The sequence below is a fragment of the Macaca nemestrina genome, chromosome 5 (genome assembly GCF_043159975.1).
Source record: "Macaca nemestrina isolate mMacNem1 chromosome 5, mMacNem.hap1, whole genome shotgun sequence".
Taxonomy (NCBI): domain Eukaryota; kingdom Metazoa; phylum Chordata; class Mammalia; order Primates; family Cercopithecidae; genus Macaca; species Macaca nemestrina.
The window spans coordinates 145926158-145945717 of record NC_092129.1 but is presented as its reverse complement, the minus strand read 5'-3'; the positions used below and the strand labels follow the sequence as shown (position 1 = coordinate 145945717).

The window sequence follows — 19560 nt, the reverse complement described above, 5'->3', positions numbered from 1 at the left end:
CCTGACCAAAGTGGTGAAACCCTGTCTCCAGTAAAAATATAAAAATCAGCCGGGCATGATGGTGCATGCCTATAATCCCAGCTACTCAAGAGGCTGAGGCAGGAGAATTGCTTGAACCCGGTAGGCAGAGGCTGCAGTGAGCAGAGATTGGGCCACTGTACTCTAGCTGACAGAACACTGTACTCTGGGTGACAGAACAAGACTCCATCTCAAAAAAATAAATAAATAAATAAATAAAATTAAATTAAAAAGTTGAGTGTAGAAATTGCATACGGTTCAGCCTAATACAATGTAAAGTGCCTAGCATGCAGTAGGCACTCAGCAAATGCCACTGTTATTATTCCCCTAGCTCCACTGACCTGAGTACCTTGGTGTATTCAGTGGCTAAGTGGACTTCTTTTCCTAGCACTGGCTTTGACAGCTGCCGCACTCCCCCAGGCTCCTCCCTCCCCCAAACCACCCTCTCCCTGCCTGTCAGAAGAAAGCGCTCAGAGCTATTCACACCCCTCCTGAGAGGCCCAGGGCACAGCTCCTGAGCCGGGCTGCCTCTCGGGCTCCAGGGCAGCAAAACGCCAACCCGAACAGAGAGCAGAAAACAGTATCTCTGGGGCAGAACAACAGCTGCCCACCAGCCCCATACCAGCTGGTGGGGAGAGGGCAGCCAGCAGGGCTAAGCAATCGGCTGCTTCCAGCTTGCCCCGCCCCATCTTCCCTGGGTCTTGGGAACCCACGATGTGGAAATGTGCATCGCTTCTCCAGCAGGACCCTGCGCAAGTGCAAAGGTTTCTTGTTATGTAAAAAATGCAAATCATTCTTTCTAACCAACATGCTGGGCCAGATTCCTGCATGAAGACCTGAAAAATAGTGGGGCCTTTGGATAATGGAACGTCGGACAGGTAAGTTTTGATTGACACTGCAGGATGGCTTGCACAGTCAGGAAGGGTCTAGAACAGGCCATCAGAGGAAGGAAGAGCTCTTGGCTCAAGGGAGGAGGGTCTTTAAAGTCACATTTTTTACAATGTCTACTGGTATCTAGTTCCACAAACCATCTGCCCTACTCACTCCCAAAACAACCCTTAAGAATCTCTAAATTGGCAGGACACAGTGGCTCACGCCTGTAATCCTAGCACTTTGGGAGGCTGAGGCGGGTGGATAACCTGAGGTCAAGAGTTCGAGACCAGCCTGGCCAATGTGGTGAAACCTTGTCTCTACTAAAAATACAAAAGTTAGCCCTGTGTAGAGGCAGGCACCTGTAATTCCAGTTACTCAGGAGACTGAGGTAGGAGAATTGCTTGAACCCAGAAGGCAAGGTTGCAGTGAGCTGAGATCGCGCCTTTGTGCTCTAGCACTCCAGCCTGGGCAACAGAGCAAAAACTCCATCTCAAAAAAAAAAAAAAAAAATCTCTAGATTGATCAGATTTCCAGGACACACAGAGACCCTGGGAGCCAGCTATAGAGGCAAATTTTTATTAACTTCCAGGTGTCAAATAAGCAACAACATCAATCGCTATTCATGGATTAATTCATTTAAGCCTCATAACTGATAAGGATCATTATGCTTCCTTTACAGATGAGGAAACTGAGGCATAGACAGCTTAAGTAGCTTACCCAAGGTCATAGGAAGACAGCTGGGATTTGAAACCAAGGAGACAGATTCCAGGGCTCACATTCATAACCATTGTGCCAAATAACCAAAGGCTTTCTAATCTTGGGGCCTGAGTTTACTATAGTCAGTAAAAATAATTGTTTGGGAGTATCGTATACTCTACCTGAATCAGGGGCCTGAAACTGTCCATCCCACAGTGTCATTTGCCTTCAGTGGAGACTTGGCCCCATGGTGGCCCTGTGCTCTGACTCAGATGTGCCCCTGTGCCAGGCAGCTTTGCTTAGCTAGCTGAGCCCTAGGATGGGCACAGCAGGTGCCAGATCCTCCCCTAGGCACAGAGCAGAAGGCTCCTGGGGCTGCAGGAAATGGTAGGCCCCTTCATGAGGAGGAAGGCAAGTGGAAACAAGTGTTCCTGGGAGCCAGAGGTGGGAACTCATAATCTTCCCTGAAACATTGGCCCCTCTACCCCAGCTGCCTATCCTGAAACCCTCTGGAGTTCTCACCCTGCCAGCCCCTCTGCCTGCCCTACTGTTCTGTGCCCACCAGCAGGTGTCACTTAGATGCTCAAGGCAGAGCATCCCAGAGCAGCCTCTCCTGGGGCCCCGACAGCACTGACCACAGAGTGCAGGGGGGAGGTACTTGACTCTTTAACTGGCGACGGTGGAGTGAAGAATATGCTGGAGAAAGCCACTCTCTGCATCTCTTCCTCCTCCCTGTGCTCCTCTCCTCCTCCTTTTCCTCCTCCTCCTCTCTCTCTGTTCTGGAACCTGAATAGTTGGGCCAGGCTGAGGCAAAGAGATGCATCTACAATTTCAAGGCCATCCAGACTGTTTTCTCACCTCCCCTCTGTTCTAAGTGACTGTTCCCTCCTCATCCCTCCCCACCAAAACCCACTTCCCCCAACCTCTGGTTTTCTGGAGAACATGAGTAGGGCCCAGGTCAGGGTCTTCCTCAGCTCATGGATCATGTCCCCCGAAAGGGAACTGACCCAGGGTCAGCCCCAGAACCACATCCCCCGGGAAGGCCTCTTATGCAAGAGGTTTGAGTCCTTTGGACATCTTTACTTTCAGAAAGCAGACAGGAGGGGCCAGGTGCTACCGCCTTCTGGTGATCATTGTAGCTACTTATTGAGCACCTACTGTGTGCCAAGCAAGTGCAAAGTAGCTTGCTAGGTGCTTCATGCTCCTCCACTCCTGCAAGTTAATTCCTCCAACAGTATTTGGCACAGTGCCAGGCACTGCTCTAAACACACAAGCTACCTTGGTGAACAAGGCATCTCCATGAGTACATGCTGCTTATTGTTTGTACCTGACAAGTGGGGGAAACTGAGGCTTAAAGTTTGCCCCAAGTGGTGAAGCAGAGATTCTGTTTCAAGGTGTCTGACTCCAAAGCCACAATATCTGCCCTCCATCTCCTTTCCTCTCCACTGGAGTAGAGGGTGCATGGGTCTGTCTCAGGGTGGGAATCCCTGCCCTCAAATGCTTACACAGTTGCTTTGAGAGGGGAGGGATGACGTCTGCACACCTGAGATGTCTCAAGAGGTTTCATCCTCAGTATGTGAGTGACCCTGTGGCCCAGGCTGAGTACCTAGGGCCCAGGGGACCCAGAAGACAGTGATTTGAGCTGTGTGCCTCATGGTTGAGAGGATGCCTGGAAGTGGGGAGCATGAGGCCAGGCTTTTCGGGGGAAGGGGGTCATGAACTTGCAGAGATAAAGGAAGAGTGAAATCTGGATGGGGAATGGGCTGTTCAGAGGCTTGGAGGTGGGAAGGATCCCAAGACAACTGAAGAGGACAGGCATGATTGAAGGCTGGGAGGGAGCCCCAGGCGCAGGGATATGCGTGCAGGATAAGGGAGGGGAAGCCGTGCTACTTTTGACGGCTGAGGAGGTGAGACTGGAGCTAATGGGCCATCAGGAATCGCCCAGCAGAGTAATGACAAGATGCAAATGGTGTTGGGAGATGATCCTGAGGACATGGTGTATGGGACCTGGGAGCTATTACAGGAGCCCCCAGAGGGCCTGGCTTAGGAGGGCAGCTACGTTCAACCAGATCAGCCTTCACTCTCACTTACCTCCAAGTCTTCAAGAGAAAGTCACCCTGAGTCCTTCCCTCTTTCATGCCCCTGCCCAGCCTCTCTGGCTCTACCTACACCTCATCAATGCCACAACTTTGTAATACAGGCTTGGGGGCAACAAGGTTACCTCTCATGAAGGGTCTGACCAGGGAGCAGTCTGGAAGAGGATGAGATGGGTGATTTGGAACAAGGGCACAGCCAGGGCTCCAGAAAGGCTGCCAGTTATTTGGGGCAGGGGACATGGCATCTGTGGGGGAAACTCAAAGTGGGTGATGCTTGCGTTGTAGCACATGATCCTAGGCCAACCACAGAGAGTGAACTAGGGAAAAATCCCCCTTTGCCACCCATACCCTCTTACTGCCTGGGGCAGCTTTCCCCCGAGCTAGGAGAACCTGGGGCAGACCCAGTTCTTAGACAAAGAAGTTACCCCCAAACCCTGTGTGACATGAGTGAGAATTTGGGCGTGGTAGCCCACAAAAATATTCCCCCTCCTCCTCTGTTGGACTCTACAATTTCACAATCAGTGTTCTATTCCTTTGGCTTAACATTTTTGACCCAAGTTATTTTTTTAATGATGCCACTTTAAGTTGTTATCATGTATCCACACCTCGGTATGAACGAGTCAATCTGATCTTTTTCCAGGAGTCAATTTCATTGTTGAGGGAGATGAAGGAAGGCTTTAAAATCCTAGAGTCTAGGACAGTGGGGTGGGGGAGAGTGGTGAGGGGAGATCAGGATGCTGGGGCAAAGGGGCAAAGAGAGAAGAGAGGAGGGCATAGAAGGGAGAGGCTGGAGAAGCCTGGGAGGGATGAGAGTATATCACTCACTTCGTGATTTGAGGATGAGGTGATCAGAGATAGCCTGAGCAGAGACCGTAGTACAGCCTTTTACCAACTGCCTCTCCCCACTTGGGTGCCTGGACCCCCTGTTCCTGTATCTTGATAGCTCCTCGAAGCAACAGCCTGGAGCGCAAACTTTCTGGGATATGACCCCAGCCTGGCTTCCTATTCTGCGGTCGCCACCCGCAGCTGGACAGGGGCTCTTGGCAGATCGGCAGGGGGGCAGTCCTGGAGACCAGGACACTCTGGCAAGGGGGCGCGCGGAGGTTTAGGATCGAAGCGGCAGGGGCCTCGGGGCTCTGCGACCAGAGCCGGGGGCAAGGGGACCCGGCCAGCGGGAGGCTCACCTGCAGGACACGGTGATCTCCACCTTGGTGGCCGGGATGCTGCCCGCCAAGGAGTCGAACTCGCTCAGCGACGCCATGTCCTCAGGCTGCTCCATCGCCCACCGCACCCCCCACCCCAAATTAGTCAATCCCTGCGCGATTCACGCCTCCTCCGGAGCGACTGGAGCCCTGGGCTCTCCCCCAACTCCAGAGCCAGGGCTGGGCGGCAAGGGGAGGAGAGAGGAGCGCGAAGAGGGGGCGTGGGAAGTGAGAGAGGGAAGAGGGCGGAGGGAGCGGGGGCCGCGGATCGAGGTGGGGGCTCGGGTGACGCTGCGAGAAGGCTAGGTGCCCAGCGGGGAAGGGCAAGGAGCCCAGGGAGCGGGGCCACAGCGGGGAAGGCAGAGAGGGGCGCGGGCAGAGGGGCGCGGGGAGAGGGCACCGGGAGGGACGCGCGGAGTCGTGGAGAGGGGCACCAGGAGAGGGACGCGCGTCTGTGGGCAGCGGTAGAGGGGATGCAGGAGACAGGGAGAGGGGCGTCAGGGGCGGGAGGCGCCGGATGGGGCGCTGGCAGCGGGGGTGGCGGGGCGCCGGCAGCGCGGAGCCCGGGGCGCCCGGGCTGCGCCGCCTCTCCCTGGGTCTCGGCGCCGGCGGCGACGGGGCTGGGACGCGGCTGCGAGCGCCACCTCCTCGGCTCGGGCTTCGGCTCCTGGGCGCCCGGGCTGCGGGAAAATCAAATCTGCCCGAAGCCGCAGCCTCCCGCCACCCGGGAGCGCCAGAGGGGGCGCCCGCAGGGGCCGGGGCGGGGCCGCGGGCGGGGTCTGCGCGCAGGGTGAGTGTGAGCGTGTGTGTGTGCGCGCGTGTGTGTGTGTGTGTGTGCGCGCGTGGCGGGCCGGGGGACGCGGTCCAGATGCTGGGGACGTGGTGACAGCAAGAAGTGGTCCTGGTCGCGCGCGCCTTCGTGTGCTCCCGCCCCCACTCACCACCCCTATCTCCCATCAGGGGACTCCATCCTGGGGGAGGGAGAGGTCTCTTTTTTTTGAGAAAGGTCTATGCAAGGCGGAGAGGGGGCATAAGTGGGAGGGAGGTGTGCAAAAAAGATCCCTTCCCAGGGTCTTGGGGAGGAGGGTCTCTGCTAAGTGTGCGCCCTACTCGGGGGCAGGTCTCAGTCCAGAAACAGACCCTACATCTCCTTCAGGGGAGGTGTGTGGGGGCGACCCCGGTGCCAGGAGGGACTACCTCGGTTTCCCAGTGGCCCAGGTGGGGTCGGTGCATGGGCGCCTCCCCCATCCGTGGTTCCCGCCAGCCGCGGCCTCGCCAAGTCGGCTGCCGAAACCACGCGCCAGCGCCCTTCCACTCCCCCGCCCGTCGTGACCACACGACTGAGCCAGCCTCCAGGTCTAGAAGCTCCTGCCACCCAGTCTGGTGGCAACCAGACTGGGAGATCGGCCCGAGCTCCCTGGGCTTCTATGCAACCAGCACCGAGTAGGCGCGTGCTGTGTGCTTGGGGAGCGAGGGGAGAGTTGGGACACCTCTCCTGCAGTCCTCTTCCCAGCCAAGCCCCTCGCGATCCCCCTCCCTAGCCCAGCCTTGCCCTCCCGGGCCTGAGGTTGCAGCGCAGAGGCGTCTCCCTGAGTAAGGCTGCACACCTAGACTTGACTCTAGCCCATCCTCAGCCTCAGCTTAAGCTTTGCAGAGCTGGAGCGTCCACTTCCTCATCCACCTCCTGGCACATCGAAGCCGATGTGCCTCGGGCTGGCGCGGAGGCCAAAAACCTGGTGCTGGGCTGGGCAGAGCTGCGCCCTCTGGGCCTTGTCTGTGGCAGCGGGACTATAAGGGGCTCCTCCGGATTCTGTTTGAACTCAATTCCCAGAACATCATATACTGTCAGTCAAAGATAAATACAAGAACACATTCCTCTGCCTAGGACAATTTACCCATGGCTCAGAATCAGCTGGACTGGGTTCTGCCTCCTGGAACAGGCAGCAAGGGGCAGAGGCTGTAATTCCTCTGACAGCCTGGCACGGCTGGGTCAGGAGGCCCCACTCCACGGATAATAATTCTGTCTTCCCTTCCTGAGGATGCAAAACTGAACTCGGAATCTCTATGTTCCCCATCCCCCACATACCTGGCATAAACAATGATCAAAGCATACTTGTGGAATATTTTCTCCATTCATTCCAGGAGTATTTACTGAGCATCTGCTGTGTGCCTGGCCCAGTGATAGGGCCTTTGGGAAACCTTGTTCATAACAATAATTAGCATCGTTTAATTTTCAAAGATCTGGGCCAGACACCATGCTTAATTTTTTTTTGAAATATTAGTCACATACCATAAAATTACCATTTTAAACTGTATAAATCAGTGGTTTATAGCATATTCACAGGGACCACGCATGATTTTAAATTCTCAAAATAATTTTATAAGTGAGATATTACTACTTTTAATGGGAAAAGCTGCAGTTACTTCCACCAACCTAATATTGTCTACATTTAATAAGTAAGGAAGCCAGTGCCCAGAGAGGCTAAGTAACTTACTCATCATCACCCAGCTGGGGATTGGCATAGTGAGAATGTGAAACAAGGCAGTTGAGACCAAAGCCTGACTCTGAGCAAGAGGTTTCACTCTCTCTTAGGATAGGGCCAGACAATGGAAAGTCATCCATGAAATGAGGCCATTGCAGGTTGTTGAGCAAATGAGTAGTAAGATGGAAGTTCTATCCAGTAACCTTGCAAAGTGACAGCATTTGGAGTAGCAGCCCCAGGGTCTCTTTCTAGAAAAATGTAGACACTTGTCTGTGTCACTCCATTCCCTTTAAGTCATTGCACTTTCACTGGTGGCTATTTGGCCAAAAAAAAAAAAGAAAAAAGAAAGAAAGAAAAATATGTAAGTATATGACACATGCTGTGTGCTAGGTGCAGTCCTAGGCTCAGATAATAAAAAGGCAAAAAGGACACAGTATCTATCCCCAAAGAGTTCCCAGGCTACTGGGGGCCCCAGGACATGAAGAGGGAGAAACTGCAATGCAGCATGAGGAATGCTGTTGAGGTAGGTAGAAAGGGCTCTGGGAGGCCCAGCACAGTGGCTCACGCCTGTAATCCCAGTACTTTGGGAGGCTGAGGTGAATGGATCACTCGAGGTGAGGAGTTTGAGACCAGCCTGGCCAACATGGTGAAACCCCGTCTCTACCAAAAATACAAAAAAATTAGCCGGGTATGTGGCAGGCGCCTGTAATCCCAGTTACTTGGGAGGCTGAGGCAGGGGAATTGCTTGAACCTGGGAGGCAGAGGTTGCAGTGAGCCTAGATTGCATCACTGCACTCCAGTCTAGGCAACAGAGCGAGACTCCGTCTCAAAAAAAAAAAAAAAAAAAAAAAAAAAAAATGTGTGCTCTGGGAACAGAGAAGAGTGACCAATGGTTCTGCCCCAGGAATGGGAAGATGGGAGGGTCAGGATCAGGGGAAACTGCAAAAAGGAAAGGAAGTGATACTGAGATGGACATTGAGATGATGTCTTAGAAGTTTGTTTCCCCTAGAAGCAGACCCTGAGACAAAGATTTGTATGTGAGTAGTACATTCGGGAGGTGTCTTGGTCTCTTCCTGCTGCTGTAACAAAATACTTTATAATCATAAATATTATTTATATAATAATAGAAATGTATTTCTCACACTTCTAGAGGCTGAGAAGTTTAAGATCAAGGTGCCGGCAGGTATGGCGTCTGGTGAGGGCCAGGTCTCTGCTTCCAAGATGGTCCTTGTTGCTGTGTCCTCCAGAGGGGCAAACACTTCCTCACATGGTGGAAGGCAGAATGGCAAAAAAGGGCCTAGCTCAGGGATAATGCCTTTAATAAGGGCATTAATCCATTCATGAGGGCAGAAGTGAGATGGGGAAGGGAAGGTAGACAATAAAAGGTGCTTTATCAAGCCAGTCATCGCTCTAGGCAACTAGAGTATAGTCCTGCTGCAGAACTCTGGGAGACTGTAGGACACACTTCAAACTTAGGCTGCAGAGGGGTGAGGAAGCTGGGATATGTTTATATCAACTTCTGCCAGTCATTGGCTCAGTGGCTGAGGGCTGCTTCTGGAGGATATTAATTTCCTGGCACTTCTGGCCTAACCAGCACAGAGGGGCAATGCAGGTTCCAGAAGCCAGAGAAAGCCTCAGGCAAAGAAATGCAGTCTGGCGTGGGACTGAAGCACACTGCAGTGGGAAAAGTTAGGGGCTGCGGTGGGCACTGGCAAGGCAGCGGCTGCTACAGATGATGAACTTCTGCCTGGAGGACAAGGCTGTGCAGGCATTCCTGGCAGGGGACCAGCATGAGGAAGGGCCAGAGATCTGTGATTGGGGGCTGGAGTGTGGCTGAAGCACAGGGTCAGGGTTGGTGGAGGTAGAATATGAGGCTAGGAGGTGAGGGGCCGTGACGCAAGGCCACAACCTCCGCTGGGCACAGAGCCTTTTCAGAAGGGGACACTGGAGGAGGGGCGGTCTGAAAGACACCCTGCTGCTGTGTGGCCAACCAGAACATAAAACTTACTGATCAGGAGCTGGGCACAGAGGCTCACGTCTGTAATCCCAGCACTTTGGGAGGCTGAGGCAGATGGATCACCTGAGCTCAGGAGTTTGAGACCAGCCTGACCAATATGGCAAAACCCTCTCTCTACTAAAAATACAAAAAAATTAGCCTGGCGTGGTGGCGCATGCCTGTAATCCCAGCTACTTAGGAGGCTGAGGCAGGAGAATTGCTTGAACCTGGGAAGTGGAGGTTGCAGTGAGCTGAGATCACGCCAGTGCACTCTAGCCTGGGCGACAAAGCGAAACTCTGCCTCAAAAAAAAAAAAAAAAAAAGAAAAGAAAAAAACTTACTGATCAGGCCCAGGGGAGAAATGCTCCCAGCTCTTGCTCAAATGAATTGCTGATGGTTCAAAAGCAGCTCCACAGATGTTGCCATTGGAGGAGCTGTTTCTTCTTTGAGAGATACGATAGTGCCGAGTAACCCTGGTCACTTGTGATGTCCAGGCAGGCCAGTGCGTGGGCTGGCAGGTGCTGCAGACGTGCCGTCTGCGCCCGGCAGCCAGATTAGAAACAACCATGGCCCTGGCCCACCCGCCACGTAACTACCGCTCGTCCCTCTGATTAAGAACGTCAAGCACGGAATGGGCCATGCCCAGAAGATCTGGAATAATCAGCATCAGCGTTTTGCCTTTGCCATCCAAGACTGCAAACATGCTCTCATCTGACCTAATCCACGGTGTTAATGACGGCAGAGCAATTTTGAGAGGCAACTCACAGCATTGATAAGGAGAGGAAAAGCACCACCGGGCTTAGGGGGCAGAGCTCCTCACAGAAGAGACAGCTGCTGTCCCTCACCCCTCCCGAAGCACTACTTATAAATGCTGCCCTCCTCTCCCCTGTTTGAGGCTGGGGATGGTGGGAGAAAAGGGCACAGAAGAGCAGAAGCGGGGTTGTGCAGGGGACAGGAAAGTGGGGCTGCCCAGCTGCACCTAGAACAAACTAGAAAAAGGCATTCTTTACTTTGGGTAAATGCAACGTTGAGTCAGGCAGGGCACACGGTTTGCTGGGCAGAACGTGGGCTGGATTGAGCCTTCACTCACGCCCTCGGCTGGGTGTCCTTGTGCACTAAACACCCTGCACCACTATTCATGGTAGCCCCAGGGAGAGAAGGAAAGACAGGGCATGGCGGGAACTGAAACCATCATCGCACTAGAGAGGCAGGGGAGATGCAGTGTCTGATTCCACCCATTAATAGAAATCCTAGAAGGGACTTGGTTGGAGACCATCCAGGTTAAACTCCTTCTTTTACTGAAAAGCTTAAAGAGGATGAGTGATGGACTCAAGGTCATCCGACTCTTCCCTTGATAAGAAACTCCATGAATAACAGCGAGGCCAGGTTCTGAAGAGCAATGAGGACCTGTCTCCGAAGGTGTGGCAAGAGGCCAGCCACGGGGCTCTCCATGTCTCCAGTCCCTCATTCCTGCTGGAAGGGTGGCAGCCTCCCTGCTTAATGACCCACCATCCCAACCAGAGCCCATGCAGCCCCTCCCTTCCGCCTCTCCCTGTGTCACAGTGTCAGCTAGCTCAGTCCATGTTCTATCTGGGCAAGAAGCCCCATGGCCCTCCTGCTGCCAGCCCAGTAGCCCTTTCTGCCCCCAGGATCCACCCCTCCACCCTGCCTGGCCCTGGCATCTGTCTGCAACCTGGTGGGCACCAGCTCCCTGCTCACTTCTCTTAGCCTCCTCTTCCTTCCAGCCACTCCTGCTTTTCCAAGTGAGGGAGGCCCCCGTGCTTATAATCTAGAAACCAGAACCTTCACAGCAACCAGGGTATCCACTTAGAACCAAAGTCAGGTCATGTCGCTCCTCTGCTTAAGACCCTCCCCTGGCTCCCATCTCATTCTGCGGAAAAAGGACTTGCTGGACTTTGGGCTCTGCTCGTGACCTGACTTCATCTCTGCTTTCTCCCTGACACTGACTCCATTCCAGCCACACTGGCCCCTCACTGGCCCTGCAGGCACCTGCCTCAGGGCCTTTCTATTTGCTACTCCCTCAGCCCAGACCACTCTCCTCTGGGTCGCTCAGGCCCCTCAGGTCTCTGCCTCAATGCCCTCTCCTTGAAGAGGCTTTTCTGGCCACACTACCCAACATAGTACCGTGTTGCTCTCATTTCCCTTAAACACCTTTATTTTTTTTTCATAGCATGATCCTTGTCTGTTTCCCCCACTAGGATGGAAGCTTTCTGCAGGCAAGGACTTTGTCTTGTTCACTGTTGCATCCCAAGCTCCTAGGGCAGGGCCTGACACATGGTAGGTGCCCAGTTTGTGAGGTGACTATATCCAAGTCCACTGTTGGCTTTCAAAACAGTGACTCCTTCATGAGGACCCCTGGTGACCATGTGTCAGTCTCAGACAGGGCCTGAATCTCCCCCACCACACACATCTTCTCTATCTCCCCACCCCCAAGCATTTATTCAGCATCTGTCATGAATTCAGCTGTTTACTTGTTGTTTAACAACTATCACATTGTGACCAACACCACAGAGAAGGGAAGGGATTCTTATGTGTTAACTAAGGACCCACCATGCAATAAGCATGTAAGAATTTAACATCCATCACACATTTATTTTTTATTTTAAAAATTTATTTATTTATTGAGATGGAGTCTTGCTCTGTCGCCCAGGCTAGAATGCAGTGGCATGATCTCGGCTCACTGCAACCTACGCCTCCCAGGTTCAAGCAATTCTCTTGCCTCAGCCTCCCGGGTAGCTGGGACTACAGGCGCCCGCCACCACGCCCAGCTAATTTTTTGTATTTTTAGTAGAGAAGTGGTTTCACCATGTTAGCCAGGCTGGTCTCGATCTCCTGACCTCATGATCCACCCACATTGGCCTCCCAAAGTGCTGGGATTACAGGCATGAGCCACCGCACCCAACCTTATTTTTTAAATTAAATTTAATGTTTTAAAGACAAGATCTCACTGTGTTGCCCAGGTTGGTCTTAAACTCCTGGCCTCAAGCAATCCTCCTATCTCGGCCTCCCAAAGTACTGGGATTACAGGTGTGAGTCACTGCGCCTGGCCTCCATCACATATTTAATCCTCACAATAAGCTCATTGTCCCACTTAACAAAACTGTGCTCCTCTGTACCATGTGCTGTGCATAGTTCACCATGAGGGAGAGAAAGATGAGGGAGACACAGTCTCCTCAGAAGCTCGGTCCAGTGGGGTTACAGCGTGAATTTTGAGTTTATGTTCTAGGAAATCTGTAGGAGAATAATAGGCATTACTTGCTTCATCTTTTCAGATAAGGACACTAAGGCCCAAAGTAGTTCAGTAATTTAATTTGCCCAAGCTCACACAGGTCAGCGGCAGAGACAGGGTGCAAACCTAGAACGATGTGTGTCCAAAGCTGCTGTCTTTGCTCCTTAGGGCAGTGCCTCTGCTCCCCGGCCTGGCTCAGGGGCCTGTCTAGAAGCCTCAGCCTCTGCCATGGCCCAGGCCCAGATCTGAGCCCCTCACACATCTGCAGTGCCTAGCCCAGCGCCACAGTATCTGTGCCCAGGCCGTGACCCTTCCACTCTTCACTATGTCCAAGTGTAGACATCCCAGTCTGTAACCTCCTCTACCCCCAACCTCATACACATTTAACCCAATGTTTAGCTTAATATTGTCAGTCATGGGATTAGAGGCCTCAGTCCTGCAAAGGACTTTAAAGATAATCCAACTTGCCTAGATTTTACAGATCTGGGAACTGAGGTCTAGAGAAGGAAAGAAATTCAACCAACGTTGTTTGTTTGGTTAAAAGCAGCAATTAGAGCCAAGAGCTCATAGACACCCTGATTGGAATCGGTCTCCTGGATCCTTTCTTCCTTCACCTCAGCTCCTTCAAAGGGGGATGGGTTGCCTTGACTTTCTGTTGATTGATAAGCAGGGATGTGCCATCTGTGCCATTTGGCACAAGGAAGACCAAAGTGACCTTTCATTGCCCCACCCTCACTACCAGGTATATCCAACTGGAACCAGTCCCATCTGGTTGCCCCTGGGCCTTTCTTCCTGCCATTTCCTCTCTGCCCGGCCCAAATCCTACCCATGTTTCAAGTACCATCTCTTCCAAGAAGCTAGCCTAGATTCTCCCAGTCTAACCAAGTTTCTTTTTCCACTGAACACCCAAACTCTTCACTTTGGTGGACCTGTTCCCCCTTTCTCCCTTGGCAGGGGATGTGCCCTGAAGGCAGGGACTGGGCCTTCTAACCCTTGTACTCCACAGCCTGGCCTTTCCCAGCCTCAGCCTCAGCCTCCTTCTCTTTCTTTGTGCTGGGTTTAATTTCATTTAAGTACATTACCCCCCCAGCCAGCCAGTCTACTCTTAGGCCTCCTGAACTCTCTCTCTCCATTCAATGTAAACTCATTTCCTCTTGTTTGAGCATCTTGGGAAATGGAAAATGAGTCCTCACATTTCTTCGGATGCTTAAAAGCAAACTAGGTCCCACCCTGAAGTCTCAGCCTCCCAACACTTGATGCTTTCCCGATTGGCATCAAGGGCGGAGACGGAGCAGCTGATTTTCTCTCCTGCTCCAGCCTGTGAGGGTCTTCGGCTCAAGCTGCAGGACTCCACCCCTCCCTCCCTCAGGCCATGTGTGTGGGAGGGGAAGGGAACTGACATTTCACTCCAGCCCTTAGATTCTTTGCTCCTTGGGAACTGCCTCCCCTGGCTGTACCTGTCCCAGGCAGCCTGAGAAGCCACTGAGGGTGAAACGCTTTTTTTCTTTTAAGCTCTAAATTCATTTTCATGCCAAGCTGCTTGTATTTTCCTGCCTGGCTGCCGAAGGTAACTGAAACGTGCACAAAATGCCACAAGCCTGGCTTTGTGTGGAAGCTTAAGTCCCGGTGGCCCTGCCCCCAGCGCTCGCCTGCTCGCATCTCCAGCAGTCCGCCGAGATTTCCTTGGGTTTTATTAGCTCTGACCCTACACTGGGAGAGGAACTCATCAGACACACTTCACATCTTGCTTCCTCCACCTCTGGCTAAGAACCGTTGCCCCGATGACGAGAAGTATTTGTTCCCCAGTTCTCTGATAATTCTGTCAGGAGCCTGGGTGAGGCTCAGGTGTCAGGCTCGGGAGCTGCTGCTGACAGCTCCTCGGAGATAATGGGCCTGCTGAGGCGGGGGCCAGGGGGGAGTTCGCAACAGAGTGCCGGGTTCTCTGGTCTCTTCCTCCAGCTTAAAAATGGGGTTAACAATATAACCATACTACCATTCCTTCCAGAGTTGGCATAAGATTCCAATTAGATGAGGATGTGCTGGGAGCTCTCTGGGAGAAAAATACCATTATAAAATCATAGAGGTTTAAACTAGATGCAGTTAGAATGAGAGTCTGGGCCTCTCATTCTACAGATGGAAAAACTAAGGCTTGGGAAAGGAAGTTACCAAAGTCAGACAGTGACTAGTCCTGACCTGAAAACTAGTTTCCATATTTTTTCAGCTGGAGTGAGAAGGGGAAAAAGAATGGAAGGGAAACCATCCCTGTGTGAAGTGAGAGTGCAATAGAGGGAGAGAATAGACTCCTAGCTCAGCCCTGCCAAGGTCCAGCCAACTAAGGCAGTGCCTTCATCTATGAGATGGACTCATCTATGAGAGGGGCATTGTGATGCCGGGTCCACAGCTCTTCAGAGAGAATCAATGGAATAACATGAGTTATTATATCGTGAGTTCTTCAAACACAAATTCCTTCCCTTCTCTTATTTGATCTTAAACAGCAACACAAATGCTTTCAAAAAGGGAAGCACAGGCCAGGCGCGGTGGCTCATGCCTGTAATCCCAGCACTTTGGGAGGCCAAGGCGGGCGGATCACGAGGTCAGGAGATCAAGACCATCCTGGCTAACACGGTGAAACCCCTTCTCTACTAAAAATACAAAAAATTAGCCGGGCGTGGTGGTGGGCGCCTGTAGTCCCAGCTACTCGGGAGGCTGAGGCAGGAGAATGGTGTGAACCTGGGAGGCAGAGCTGGCAGTGAGCCAAGATCGCGCCACTGCACTCCAGCCTGGGCGACAGAGCGAGACTCTGTCTTAAAAAAAAAAAAAAAGGGAAGCACAAAGGAAACATTTCCTTCAGAGCCGAATGTTGCCCCCAAAATCATGAACTTCGAACTCCCTTTCCTTTGAGGTCCTTTCTTCTACAGTGAATGTGAAATTGCCACTTGCTCCCGTCAGTGTAATGAGGAAGTAGAAATATGACTTCTCCCTCCTCTCCACTATTTCTGCTGACAAGAGCTTCCTCACAGGTATGCAGGGCAGCAGCTCTTAATGGAGTTGTGGCCAGATCCTCACGGAGAGGAAAGTGATTTCTATGAGATTAGCTGAGTGGTGACGATAATACAGTTATGGTCCAATAAACATCCTGATGAGGGTCATTTGTGTGCCCTCCCTCCTGCTGCGTCTCCACAGGCCTGGTTCAGGCTCTGCTTGGAAGGAGCGTGGAGACAGCTAAGGCTAGGGCCAGCCAGCCAGCTTGGATTGGGGACACTCTAGGATGGAGAAGTCAGTTGAACACCCCCAGCCTGTAAGGCAGGAGATTCAGGTTTTAACCTCTGTCCTGCCACCAAATTATTCTTTTCCTGCACCTCATCTTCCTCCTCTGTATGTCAAAGGTGGAGATCATAGGAAAAGAGCAGAATTTGGGATCCAAATTCCCATATTCAAGCCCCAACCCTGCCTTTTATTAGCCTTGCAAGGTCCGGCCCTTTATTCCATCCATTCAGTCTGTACAAGGCTTTGTGCTACTTGCCTTTGGTCTTCAGTTTGCTCATCCAGGAATTGGGCATAATGACATCAACTTCGGGAGGCTGGTTTGGGGGATTGAGAGAAAAATACGTACAAGGAGCATCCACAGACCATGAAACACAGAAGGGACAGTAACATTTTGCTTTCCTCTAAGGTTCCTTTTCGTTGACTTTCTCTGATTCTAGGAAAATATTTACTGGTGGTGGATGTACAAGAGGAGCTCCAAAATTACTTGTTGACTGAATGAATTCAACTGTAAAGCAGAATATTAAGCAGCCAAGAGGGAACTAGCCCTTTAGAAGGTACGCTACAGAACCAGCACCCAGTCACAGGACTCAGCCAACCTTTCCATGCACAGAGGGCTCCTCCATCCAGCCCCGCAGACAATAAAGAAGGTTGGCCGGCCTGTGCCAACGGAGCACGTTTACAGGATCATTCTGTGCCAGGCGGATGTCTCAACTCTACCCTCTCACAATCTGATCAGTTGCTGGCTTTCCACAACCAAGAAATAGCAGGCATGTCTTAGTAACTCACGAAAGGCTTCCGCAGCCTTCTGCCTTTAGAAAAAGCTGCAAGGCTAAACTATATTCACAGTGGCCTCTAGTGGCAAATTTCCAAAATAGCATGCTAAATGGAAACTTGGCAGCTGGAGGAATCTTCTCAGAATGACCTAGATTCCCAAACTGGGGGCTAGTTCAAATCTTCCCTTAATGAATGAGCACTCCAAGTTCCAGAGGTAAAGTGATTCATCCAAGGTCACAAAAAGGCCTCACAGCCCTCGGTCCATAAACCTTGCCCACAACTGGCAAGGTTGTGGTTTCAGATGCAATTAAGTATCTTGAGTTATCCGTTTGGAAGGACAATCGGGAACCCAATTCCCAAATCAGGCCAAGCCAACCTTAGGGTAAGACCCTAACATGTTTTCTTCCCACTTTGCTTCTCTCTCATCTGTAAGAGTGTTGCTGGAAGATTCCGCTATCTTGGCATTTACCTAAAAAGTAGTAGCTCACTCTTTAGGTGACAGGACTCTGAGACCACAAAGTGCTTCTTTGTAGGCAGTAAACTCCACCGCTTTACCGTGCTTTTCAATGCTCCCTCCTCCACATGTTGCAAGAATGTGGTGCCAAAAGGGGCCCCAGTGACGGCTCTGACTGGCTCGAGGATCTGGGGGTAGCAATCGTGTTTGTGTGGGGAACGCTATTTTGACATATTCTGGAGACACAATCCAAAAATACATCAGGCTGAGGACTTCCAGAGAGCTCAGTGGAAAGGCTTGGCTGCCATACCAGCTGAAGCCTGGGTTTGGAGAGTTGGGGTACAGTGATTTCTATAAGAGGATCTCAATCTTTTTCTGATGGAGAACATTTTATTTGATGCATTCAGCAATAACCTCAAAGCACTACACAAGGTGTTGGGAAGACTCACAGACGGGAGTTAGACAAGGTCCTTGTTCTCAGAGGTTAGCCCAGTGGGAGGGAGAGACTGTGAGGTGAGAGGCTGAGACAGGTCAGGCTGTGGACATGTTGAGATGAAGAGGCAGGAGAGGTGTGTGGTGGCTTCCAGGGCCACTGGTAATAACAACTAGCATTTTGGGGGTGTTTTCTAAATGCCAGTTCCTGTTCTAAATACCTGTTCTAGCTCATTTAATCTTCACATTAGCCCTTGAGGTTTGGCCCATTATTCTCATTTTATAGTGGAAGAAAGTAAAATACAGAGAAATTAAGAAACTTAAGTTCATGCTGCTGGTAAGTGGTGGAGCTGGGATCTGAACCCCGACAGTCAAGTTCCAGAGCTCTTTCCCTCAATGTCATCATTGTTGATGCTCTTTTCCCTGCATTTTCTGTGATGTCTACTGACCACACAATCTTACCCACCCTGGTGTCCACACAGGGTATCTCAGTGCCACATACCAGGGTCTGAAGTCCATGTTGTACTGTCGTGGGAACAGAACACTTTCATAAAGCTCAATCCTAGTAGCGAAAGCCAGCAGCTGTTGAAGCTCATCCTGTGCCTTGAACCTCTTCACTCTTCCAAGATCACCAGGATGAGGTGGAGAGCTCTGCTCCAAGAGGCAGAAGATTGGCTCATGGTCCTGACTGCCCTTGCTCTTAGGAAAATCCCCCTCCCCAGTTTCATGTTGGACAAATGTGACCTCTAGGACCTCACTACTCAAAGGGTGTTGTCTGGACCGGCAGTCACCATCTCCTGGGAGCTGGCGAGAACTGCAGACTCTGGCTGAGTGCTGAGTCAGAAGCTGCTTCCTAACAGACTCCCTCAGTGATTCCTGCATGTAGTCAAGTGTGGGAAGCCCTGGGCTAGGGCCCTTGGACCATATTCTTTATAGTCTGAGTGCCAAGCTTCTCTTATCCATTATCCCAGGGGCACCTGTTTGAAAGCCTTTTCCACTGGTTTATCTACTTCCAACTTTACGCATTCTCCAAATGTCTAGAATCTCTTTCTCTTCCCACATGAGAAGCAGCAGAGAGCTATATCTCTCCTGTGCCTTGATGAGCCCTCAGTGGTCCTCCATACCTATCTTCGATAATCTCTATCCAAGTTTTAAACTTATCCTTGCTTTCTCCTGATAAGCCATCCTCACTCTGACGAGATATAACAAAAATGAGCTATCCCTAGTACACCCCACTTTTATGAGACCTGTCTCAATGGTACTAATCCTGACAGGATGTAAACACTCATACGACCAAAGAATTAAGCAGGATTCCTTTTAGACAAGCTTCCCTTATAAGGAAACAGGAACTTCTACAACTCTGGCTAATTGGCAGAACCACAAATTGTGAAGCAATTCAAGCTTCACTCTTTGAGGTCATATCCTCTATGAAAACTGGCACAGGCCCACATGACTGCCTTGACATGTATTTGGTGTCCCTTTCCAAAAACAAGGAACTGTGCCTGTGTGGCTCTCCTCCCAAGGCATGCAGAACCTTCTTTGCTTCAGAGTAGCCATGATATGTTTCCACCACCCCTGTGCCCTGGATGAAAGTGGAGATTTTCAGGATTACGAATCTGGGAGGTTAGTGAACAGGTGCTATTCCTTGCTCTCAGAGGCAGATCCAATTATGTCCACCCAGTTCAGGCTGAAAGAAATATATTTCTATTTTTTCCAGAGTGTAGAACATTACTTTGCCTACAAAAATCATCTCTGGGAAGTTACAAAGTCATTTATATAGTTTGTTATTGGGTTTTGCTTTTTTGCTACTGAGAGAAAAGAGAAAGGTAGAGAAAGAGGTTGAAGGTAGGGAAGGCTTGGGGAACAGAACCTTGTTTGGCCATTCCATAAAGTAAATCACCATTTCCAAAATTAATAGAGTAGTAAGAAACATTAAAGTTATAATCCCCTCTTCAAGGAGCTACCAGCTTAAGGAAGCAAACACCACAACACATACTGCCCTTGGTCCCACAACAATGT

At 51.2% G+C, this 19560-nt stretch overlaps 1 protein-coding gene across 5 annotated transcripts in view; it reads right to left on the bottom strand.

Annotated features, from left to right (window-relative positions):
- The window catches only part of LOC105474530 (copine 5), a 95635-nt gene extending 90050 nt beyond the window's left edge, over positions 1-5585 (bottom strand). For 2 of the 5 annotated variants that reach the window (XM_011729282.3, XM_071097125.1), the window contains exon 1: positions 4868-5585. In XM_011729282.3, coding sequence (XP_011727584.1) covers positions 4868-4962 — 95 coding nt within the window. In that variant the 5' untranslated portion in view covers positions 4963-5585. The remainder of the gene's footprint in view (positions 1-4867) is intronic. The other 3 variants (XM_071097126.1, XM_071097127.1, XM_011729283.3) reach the window with 3 other exon arrangements.
- Between the last annotated feature and the right edge of the window lie 13975 nt (positions 5586-19560).